Genomic DNA, 11,164 nt, shown 5'->3' with positions numbered 1-11,164 from the left:
CTAAGGACCCTCTCTCATTTTATTTATTTTGAGAAATTGCATGAAAAATCAAGTCATGACTGTTTGTAAGGAAGACTAGCTTTACATGATTGGAAGTTATTCTCATTCAACCAATTCACATATATATCTTATGATGAATTGCGATTTTCAACTTCTAAAGAGACTGGCAAACTTATATAGAAATCTTTGATATAGATGGTTATGAAAACAAAACGCATTCTACATAGGTCACCCATGCAAGTATATTCCAAAAAAAATTCTAGCATTTAAACAAGTAAAACTACCAGACACTACGGATTGACAATTTTAAGAACCATCTTTGTATTTTACTAGACCAACATTTCTGTACAAGAACATTATGGCTTGTGTAGCATTCGCCATGTTTATTGTTCCTTCTAAGGATATGATTTTTTTTTAGTGCCGAGTGTCATAAAATCCATGGTAGCATTATATGATTCTATCACACTCTTAGTGAATCCTTGAAATGCCACCACCTTGAAGAGAGCCAACAATTGGGCCTCGATACTACAGACCAGACCGATGTACAAGAAATGCCCCTAAACTCCGAGCATGTGAATGGGATTAAGGAAATTTTGATAGGAGTTGATTTAACAATTTTTTTATTAAACTTGACTCTAAATTTGTACCAGACATAAAACTTCCCTAATGCCTTTGCCATTTCCTTGTCTTCTATGATAATAAGAATGTTGCTAACAATTGTAGAAGAAATATTTGTACTAACTTGATGCCTTGTCGTTACTTAGATGAAGTTAAGACCCAAAACTTCTTGTATGGCCTCTAGAACATTGGCAACCTAGAAGAAGAAGACCCTTCTCATCCTTGTTTCATTCATCTTCTCCTACAAAAGACATTTACTTGAGAATACAACCCAGGTATACAATCAGGTCCATCCTTTGGATTGCCAAGGGCAAGAAAGTGAGAATTTGAGTGAAGAAGGCAAGGAAAGAATAATAGGTGTAATCTCTTAGAGAAGCCTCCTGAATCATGTGCCATTAATAGAAGTAATGTCTCAACATAAAATCATAATTGAGGTGATGCAAGTAACCTTGTCCCTCCATATGCATATGTCATAATGATGGGTGTTTCCTAGGGGCGATTTAATAGTTGTACATCCCGTGTAGGTTTGGCTAGAAATCAATCTCGCGACCAATGCTTATATATTCATGTTAATCAATACGAAGAAAATCGACAACTTTTTTGTCTTATCTATAGCAATGAGTGATTGTATTTGCTTCTTTAGCCAGCAGAACTTTTGTTATTCTATTTATTGTTATGTTTAGGAGAGAAAAGTCTAATCTCCGATCTATATGCAGGGTTTTTCACAGTGAGATTGTGTGTCGTTTGTGGAAATAATTCCCTCTAAGACAATAATTTGTTATTTTATTTTATGTAGGATGGTGGGATTTTTGGTAAATGCAATTTTGTCTAAGCGTGATGTTTTTCCAACTCAATCTTCAAAATTTGTATATTAATTTAGTTTTGGTTTATGGCAATTCTACGAAGGTCATTGGGATAGATTTTGTCGTCGGAGTGAAAGCCAAACATATTTGTAATCTTATTAATTGTGGTATATTAGGTGGACTCATTGCTTTTAGGTTGAAAGACATTTTAATTCGGTGACAATGCATTTTGTCAAATGCAACTTTCATCTTTTATAATACATATGTTTATTTCCTGTGCATGATGTGTTTATATTATAACATATTGAAAACCAAAAATTTTGTCCAATACTTGAAACAAATATATAATACAAGAAGTATTTATTACACATGCATATTATATTAAAATATTAATCTTACGACCAGAATTTGAATAATAGTATTATATCTTAAATTAATCAAACTACAAACATCAAACATTTACCTGCCTTAAGCCTGTAATTATAATCTCATTCTCCCTTACTATTCATCAATCAACGTAGATAATTACTACCTATTTCGCTCAGGGAATCAACATCAAGGATACTAATGGTAGCTTACGGAAAATAATGCAATTCAAAACAAAAGGTAAAACGTGTATAATTCTTGTGAAGCGTATAATTCTTGTGAACAACAATTGAATGAAAGACAAATGATATAAGGCAAATACCTGTTTTCTCATACTAATTGTTTATTTTTGTGGTGTTCCATGCTCTAAATCTTGCAGTTCCCATGCATGACTCAGCAACAGAAACTCATACACAATTCTCGTGATAAATAAATAAAGGTATCGTGTTGCCCTGTTCCATTGCTAGCTTTATCTCATGAGTAAAAGGTGCAGTCTCATCCGAGAGAACATAAATTTAGCGCACAATTCTAAATTGCATTAAAGAAAGCAGCGAGTCCATATGGCCAAGGCAATGGAAGCGCTTTTGTTAGTGGTCTTGTTGCTGTTTTGTTGTGGAGGGCAGGTGGTTCATGGAGAATTCGATTACAGAGCAGCCCTGTCGAAGTCTATTCTCTTCCTGGAGGCCCAACGATCTGGTAAACTCCCACAATCTCAGCGAGTAAAGTGGAGAGGAGATTCTGGTCTCACAGATGGGCACTTGCAAAACGTAAGCAGAAGAAGAGATAGATCCTTATTCAATTTGATTAGAGATAAAAGTAGAAGTGGATCATACTATCCTTCTTCATTGACTCCATACAAAATGTTGTGTGCAACTCAACTGCAGGTTGATTTAGTTGGGGGTTACTACGATGCAGGCGATAATGTGAAATATGGGCTTCCCATGGCATTCACTATCACCACACTCGCTTGGGGCACACTGGATTATGGGAAAGAGTTGAAAGCTGCAGGAGAGATTCAGAATGCAAGGGACGCTATTAGATGGGGAACTGACTACTTTCTCAAGGCTAGTGCAACTCCAGATCAATTATGGGTTCAGGTAAAGAAATCTAAGCTAAAATATTCAGTGTATATGGTGAAAATGGATAACAATAATAACAATATTGAAAGGCTAAATGAATTCAACCACCAAATCCTAGCCTAACAATCAACAAAGATCCACCATAACATATGAAGATTACCTAAGACAATGCAAATCAAATGAAATCACAAAGATTATACCATCACATGCCCAATAGGGTTTTGATCTCCATTCTTCTTATCTCCATTGATCTTGCTTGATATATTTGCTCTCAGATTTTAATATGCACAAGAGCTCAACAAAGAACGGAATGTGGTTGCAAGTAGGATCGTAGTGTAGTCGAGTCCTCCAAATTGTCGATTAGGCTGAGTGATTAGGGTTTCATAATGAAGAAGGCATCTCCTTAAATAGAAGACACAATATGAAATGGAGGGATAAGATTGAGAGGTGTAAAAAGGAGGTCGGCTATGATTAGAGGGTAGGTAAAAGAAATAATAAAATAATGAGAGGGGTAGGTAGTGTATGAATTAAGAGATGAATGACATGTGTCCTGGGTAGAAAAGGCTAATGAATTAATTAAATAAATAAAGATTTATTTAATTAATAGAAGAAGTGGGATCAATTAAATAAATAAATATTTATTTAATTTAAGAAAATGATAATTTAAATAAATAAATGTATTTATTTAAATGAGAAATAAGGCTAGAAGAGGATAAATGAATTAATTAAATAAATAAAGATTTATTTAATTAATAGAAGAATTAAGCTTAGATAATTAAATAAATAAAATATTTATTTAATTAGACATGACAATTTTAGGTGTCTACATTCAGCATTCATTCTTCAAGATTATGAAAAACTAAAGAGGTTGATCTTGATGCATAAAATAGGTGGGTGATCCCCAGGCAGACCATAATTGTTGGGAGCGTCCAGAAGATATGGACACTCCTCGATCTCTTTACAAGATCGATAAAGACACCCCTGGATCAGAAATTGCAGCAGAAACGGCCGCAGCCTTGGCTGCCTCCTCCATTGTTTTCAGATTCACAAACCCTCGTTACTCACACCTTCTCCTCCAACGTTCTCAATCGGTATGTTTGGGTGCTCAAGTAAAATAGAAAACCTAACTGTTAACCAACACAGCAAAATCAACAAGTTTCATCCATCCATTTTGAGAAAAATCTTATGCATCCATCTTCTTTCTAACCGCCCATTTATGTTTCCCTTCAGCTCTTCAGTTTTGCCGATCGATTCAAGGGCACCTACGGAGGAGAGTGTCCATTTTATTGCTCTGTTTCAGGCTACAATGTAAGCAGAATTTGGTTTTCATTTAGCATATGCTCTTGTGAGCAGAATTTGGTTTTCTTTTAACATATGCACTTGTAAATATGATCTCAGGACGAGCTTCTCTGGGCTGCATCTTGGCTATACAGAGCTACGAAATCCCCATATTATTCCAACTATATTATCCAGCACGACGATCTAAAGGCATATGTTAATGAATTCAACTGGGACCTCAAATATGCTGGAATTCAAGTGCTTCTAACAGACGTAAGCGTAGACTGATTGGTGCAATTTTTCAAATTAAATGTAATATAAACAGACTTCTAGCTTAAAGCAAACTTATGCACTTCACCAACCAGTTATATTTCCAAGGGGAAGCTCAATTCTCAGCCTATAGAAGTCATGCAGAACGCTTTGTCTGTTCACTTCTTCCTGGCAGTCCCATTCGTTCTGTTAAAACCACCCCAGGTGAGCTCTCTATTTCTTCACCAATACCACGAACAATGATTCCTTTTCTAGTCACAGCCATGTAAATCATTTGTTACTCCTCCTTTTCTAATCATAGCCCTCAAAATTCTCTTAGTGATATCTATAATTCAATCCTTTTGTCACAGGAGGTTTGCTGTATGTTAGAGATGGCGCCAACACTCAATATGTTACCAGTGCTGCTTTTTTGCTGGCAAGATACAGTGATTTACTATCAGCTAAGAAGCAAACATTGTCATGCGGCAACACTCTCTTTAAACCCAGCGACGTTATGGGCTTCGCAAAGCTACAAGTAAGCACACTACATGTATTTGTATTTGTATTTTGGAGCATACAATATAACGAATCTTAATCATATCCTTTGCAGATTGATTATTTATTAGGAAGGAATCCTCTCCGCATTTCATATATGGTAGGATACGGTTCCAAATACCCAAGGCAACCACATCACAGAGGAGCATCTGTAGTTTCCATTCATCAACAACCAACGAAGATCAAATGCATTGAAGGTTTCATGAACTGGTTTCACAAAGATTCTTCCAATCCAAACACATTAATTGGGGCAATAGTGGGGGGACCAGATAAATATGACCGTTTTGTAGACCTCAGGACCAAATCTAGCATGCTTGAACCTACAACATACATAAATTCTCCTCTCGTGGGTGTTCTTGCAAAATTGTATAGAATGACACGCAAAACTAACAGGCAGTTTTGATTTCCTTAGACATCACAGAATTACAAGAAATCTTCCCATCGATCATTGGAAATGATAAGACTAGAGTAGTTACAATTATGGGAGGCTATATGAGAAAAGGTCCCCATGATTAATTATTATTTCCAAGTTAGTAGCTTTAATGGTGAACAAGGCTCTAAAGTAAAAAATATATAAATCTATTCATGTTAGAAACAAAATCTTTAGGTAAAAATGTATTCTATACTTTTTGAGCTAATTAAAATAAATCAAGTGTATAGCTCAAATCTTGTTTGTTAGAATTAGAATTGAATATTTATAGTTTATTTTTTAATATAATAAAAAGTGATTATATTAGTTTTTTATTATGTTGAGAGGTATTATAGAATTTTAATGGGGATGGTGAAAATCTGTATACATACAAATCTCTCTTTAAATCATATGGATCAACAATTGCAATGGTCACCAATTAATTATAAAAATATCAAATAAAATAATTTTAAACTGATATCTCTACGCATTTTCTAAATAGATGTATTCAGGATATCTATACTAGTTTCCTTTTTAATATATTTACAAGTATTAATATGAAATTTTGTATTATGGTGAGAGGTGTTATATAATTATAGTAGGGGCGGTGATAACTTGTGGACATATAAACATTTCCTTAAACTACATTATTATACATCTGTCAAATTTACATGTTGGATTTTACATTGTCTCTCACACTATTTATCACAAATACATAGGTTCTCAATGATGCAATACCTATATAAATTACAACATATTTGTTTCAAATTAATTCATTCCTTGCACTTGTACTTTTAAATACAACTGATAATAACTCAATGTCACAAAAATTCTCACAACAATAATGTATCTTACACATTTATCTTGGGCTTACATACCTTTGAAAGAAGTGATAAAAACATAATGCATCATTCACATTATAGCAATCAATGAATTTTTAAAGAGACAAGAAACCATTAATGATGATGTGTAACTAGTTATGTAGCTTTTGAATGCCACGTTATTTTCTTTTTCTTTTAAAAAAAATATTTCGTATTTTCATTTTATATTTTCTTGCCCTCGGAATTTGAAAAATGCAGAGAAAAGAAGAAGAGAAAGGAAGTCCACAAAGATGAAGCTCACTACAGGTAACATGTTAACAAGTCATCCCCCCAAAAAAGTCTAGAAAAAGTAACTTTTCACAGATGTCAAAGAACTAAAAGACTTCACTTTTTCCCTTTCATTTTCTCTTGGTAAGGAGTGCATCAAGAGATCCATTGAGAGGCCTTTCCAATAGAGCCTTGGGCTTCCATTTTATATTTTTTAACCTCGGATTTCATACTTGGTCACTTATTGATTTTACTAATGTTTTATAAAAATATTACTCTTAGTCTAGGTTATATTGGTGATGTTTGAGAAAATAAATTCATCTTAATGAACCAAGGAATCACTAAGACTAAAAATATCCTGCTGATATCAAACATGGAGGATATCCTCATCTTTAGAAAGATGGAAATCGTCCTGATGAGAAATTTCAATAATTTTAGAGGTTTGATGATTTCCTTGGAAAACCACTAGAGAAAAAAAGTCCACCACACAAGACAAAGCAATTTATTCATAGAAACAAACCCAACAACCATAGTGATAAAGGAAGTTTGCAAAAATTATTAAACAAATCCTTTGATTTCGTCAAAAAAAGTTGAGATTAGAAATGTCATTTTGTAAACCCCTTTTTGGAGTTTAGCAAAACAAAGATTTGAAATATATTTTATATTGCAACCCATAGTTTTGTACCCCATTTAGTTAAATATAAAACAATTCTCTAAAAGGCCCTTATTGTTTATATATTGTAACCGTGAATCATATGAAAAGTTAATTATAACCAAGTATGATAAAGGATCAAAGAAGTTAACCATCGTGCATTTTATTGACTCTATTGAGAAGGGCTTCAATGAGCAAAGAGTTCATCATAATTAAAAGAAGATTTTGACACTGTAACCAAATTGAGATATTGGTGATTCTCACAATACCAAGATCAAACAAGGGACAACATAGAACCATAAGTAAACTTTATTTTTCATATAACGAATGACTATTATCCAAAACATACTTTCAATTAAAAAAATCGTGAAAGAAGACCTAAAATAGGGCACAATCTTCCACACAGGGATGCTTCCCCATAATTTTCAAGACGGTATACCTAGAGTTTAGTTTCCATGAAATATCCTATATAAAATCATCATAGATCTGCATAGAGCTAAAGATCAAGTGTTGGCAATATTGCATTATAAAAGACAATGAAAGATTCTTGGCATTTCATAAGGATATTGAGAAGGTTATTGATGATTATGGATATAACTGATTAAAGATATTTTACTATCTTGATATTATTATTTTGTCATTGATGTCAAGAAATTGATTTTCTAATTCAGTATGATGTTGCCATATCTTGAGAAGTATGATTTGAAGAATTTATAGATGTCGGTAAAAGACACAGAAAGAATATGATGAATAAGGGGATGAATAAGGTATTCAATGGGCAACTAGTACCGAGTTAGACAATGATGAGATCATGATGTTTTAGATTGTTTTAACATCATACATATGTTGTAAATTGTAAAGGTTAATACTATACTATGTTATCAAGCAAAGAACCTAGTCGGTAAACCCTAAGGAACCTAGTTGGTAAACGCTAAGGTTATCGATATCGGTTAATGAATGCAGAATGTCTACCGAGTGAAGTTTAGTATTCACCGAGTTGTTACCGTGTTGTAACCGAGCTATAATAGAATGCATTAAATGTTTACATGTAGTATTTAATGAAGGAAGCTGATGAGCTGGAACTGATTAAATGATTGGTATGTCATGCATGAAGTTTGTTAATGAATCTAAGGCAATGGAAAGTCGGCATGAAGATCTACAACTCAGATTGAACCGCAATACCCTATCGCAAGTTCCAAGACTAATATGCAAGTTCCAAAGCAGCGTAAAAAATTTTCAGATCGAAAGATGCATTGAACCTGGACAAGATTGGAGATCTGATGGCTATGATTGATCATGGGAAATGTGATCAAGGAGATTATGCAGTTACCTAATTATTTATTAATAGGAAACTATTGATAAACAATGTATGTGGACAAGTGTATGCACAGGGTTGCTACATAGTGATTACCGAGCACAGAAGCTTGAAGACCTGTTTGAATAACAGAGTATAGAAGCCCAGCAGATGGACAAGATTAGTTCTATGTCTAGATTGTATTGAACAAATAAGAATCTGCTTTAGCATTTTAGATGTGAAGTTGCAAATAGATTTTTATTACTGTTGTTTTGTGAAAGTGACACAAAATCTCTTAACCGAGTGGATTTAACAGTCTTATTTGTAAAACCCTCTAGCAATGTGACATTCAGATTGAGTGTTTGAAATCCTTTAACAAGGTCACTTCTAACAAGGTGAAGATCCTAACAGATCTGAGGGAAATCCCTTAACCGGGTCACATCTAGCAATGTGTTTGTAATCTTTAATAGAATTTGCTTTTAACCGAGCATACTCTAGAAGAGTATATTTCTTAGTGGGTCCAAAATCCCACAGTGGCTTTTCCCTATTTGGGTTTCCACGTTAAATTTGGTGTTATGAGGTTTATGATGTTTATATGCTTTTGAGTTTGCATGTTTGACAGTTTTGGGTTTTATTACTGAATTATATGTTACCGAGGTTGAATCTGATGTTTTTATGGATGTTTAAGTTTGTATGATTCACCCCCCCCCCCTCTTATCTTGTTGGTTATTGGATCTGTACTTATATTAAGTATCAGAACTATCAATTGGTATCAGAGCTTTGGACTCCGGAAGAAACATTTAAAGGCACTTGAGTTAAAGATCCAAAGATGTATAAGAGAGATGCACCGAAGCTGAACAAGTCAAGTTTCTCTACATGGCAGAAAAGAATGAAGCTACATCTATTAGGAGTTGGAGAATATGATGTATACTATCTGGAGAATGATTTTGTTTCACCGAGCACCTATCCATTGACTATGGAAGAGATAAAGGCAAAGCAAGAACATATTCAAGCAATGATTGAAATAACATCTTTATTGACCAATTCATAGTTTAATGATCTAGAAGGCTGCAATGATGCAAAGGAAATGTGGGATAAGCTCATATCAGTATATGGAGGAGATGAACATGTTCAAAGAGAAAAAGTAGATAGTCTAAGAGGACAACTTGAATCTATGAGGATGAATGAAGGTGAGAACATAACTCGGTACAGTACAAGACTAAAGGAGATAGTCAATCAAATCAAAGGAGTAGGTGGAGCTATTAAAGAAAAGGATATAACAAGTAAGTTGTTAAGAACCCTTCTACCAGCTTATGCAATCCGAGTCTTTCGAATCAATGAATTGAGGTTTTTACCTAATATGCTAGTTCTTTAGATGCTACTATTGGTAAGCTACATGCATTTGAGTTAATCAACTTTAATAACAGTGGATCTTCGGTAAATAAAGTTAAATCTGCATTTACTTCTTTTCATCTTGATAAATCTAACGATTACAATGAAAGAAAGTATAAGTACTCTGAAAGAGATCACAGTGGAGCAAGAGAAAGATTTCGAAAAAACATGGAGGAAATTTACACAAACTGCATGAAGAAATCAGAAAGCAAGAAGAGTTTGAAGCACTATTAGCCAAAAGGTTACCGAGAGGCAAAGGTAAGTATAAAGGAAAACTACCTTTGAAATGTTTCGATTGTGATAAGATAGGACATATGGCTTCTAACTATCCTGACAAAGAATCTACTGAAAAGAGAGATTACCAAGATGACAGACAGAAAGATAATCACTACAGAGGACACCGAGACTTCAGAAGAAGAGATAGAAAGACATGCTTAATTGCTGATGAGGAATCCAATGAAGATAAATCAGATGAAACTGATACAGAGGAAGTAGTTTATGTGGCTATCAAAGATGGATCAAATGAAGAAATGTATGAAGAAAAATCCCTAATATCTCACATAAACACTAATGATTCTTGGATTATGGATAGTGGATGCTCACATCATATGACAGAACATAAACACAAGTTTGTTACATTAGAAGATTATGATGGAGGCTATGTTAGATTTGGTAATGATGCACCATGTTCGGTAAGAGGTACAGGATCTATAACACTTCTTGATAATGAAAGATGCAATGATGTTTATTGGGTTGAAGGTTTGAAATACAATTTGTTGAGTGTAGCACAGCTAAAGAACACGGGTTACCGAATAGAATTTCAGAAGGGAATTGTCAAAGCTTATGACAAGAATGGAAAGTTAGCTGCTACCAGGACACAAACGAAAGGTAACACATTTCACCTTGACTCAACTTATAATAAGTGTTTGTATGCAAAGATTGATGATACCTGGTTATGGCATAAAAGGTTTTGTCATGTAAATTTTGATAATCTGATCAAAATAAGTAAGAAGCACCAAGTAAGAGGTCTATCGAGTCTTGAAAAACCTGAGAATGCTATGTGCGGAGGATGCCAGATGGGTAAGATGACAAGATCAAGCTTTACAAGTAAGTCTTACACTTCTAAGGTAATTTTGGATCTTGTGCACACTGATCTTTGTGGTCCTATGAAAGTTCAAAGTTATTATGGTGATAAATATTTCATATTATTTGTGGATGACTATTCAAGGATGATGTCAGTAATGTTTTTAAAAGAAAAATCAGAAGCTTTTCAAGTGTTTAAATGGTACAAGGCAAGAGTTGAAAATGAAACATGAAGACAACTGAAATGTCTTAGATCAGATAGAGGATGAGAGTTCACATCTGATGAGTTCAACTTATT

The 11,164-nt window shown here is 34.0% G+C and overlaps 1 protein-coding gene across 1 annotated transcript; it reads left to right on the top strand.

The window, feature by feature from the left end:
• Window positions 1-2,347: 2,347 nt before the first annotated feature.
• On the top strand, window positions 2,348-5,351 carry LOC131875782 (endoglucanase 16-like). The gene is made up of 8 exons (XM_059220456.1): window positions 2,348-2,554; window positions 2,672-2,884; window positions 3,757-3,957; window positions 4,097-4,174; window positions 4,265-4,417; window positions 4,510-4,618; window positions 4,765-4,928; window positions 5,004-5,351. Exons 1-8 carry the CDS (start codon window positions 2,348-2,350, stop codon window positions 5,349-5,351), a joined length of 1,473 nt encoding a protein of 490 aa, XP_059076439.1.
• Window positions 5,352-11,164: the final 5,813 nt, after the last annotated feature.

The sequence above is a fragment of the Cryptomeria japonica genome, chromosome 5, assembly GCF_030272615.1.
Source record: "Cryptomeria japonica chromosome 5, Sugi_1.0, whole genome shotgun sequence".
Classification (NCBI taxonomy): Eukaryota; Viridiplantae; Streptophyta; class Pinopsida; order Cupressales; family Cupressaceae; genus Cryptomeria; species Cryptomeria japonica.
The sequence above is the reverse complement of the archived record's forward strand: the minus strand, read 5'-3'. Positions and strand labels throughout refer to the sequence as shown.

Excerpts from the sequence above, each read along its gene's own strand:
- LOC131875782 (XM_059220456.1), top strand. The coding sequence starts at position 2,348 with ATGGCCAAGGCAATGGAAGCGCTTTTGTTAGTGGTCTTGTTGCTGTTT. Across the intron at positions 2,555-2,671 it reads CAGATGGGCACTTGCAAAAC|GTTGATTTAGTTGGGGGTTA; the intron begins GTAAGCAGAAGA and ends ACTCAACTGCAG. Across the intron at positions 4,929-5,003 it reads TGGGCTTCGCAAAGCTACAA|ATTGATTATTTATTAGGAAG; the intron begins GTAAGCACACTA and ends TATCCTTTGCAG.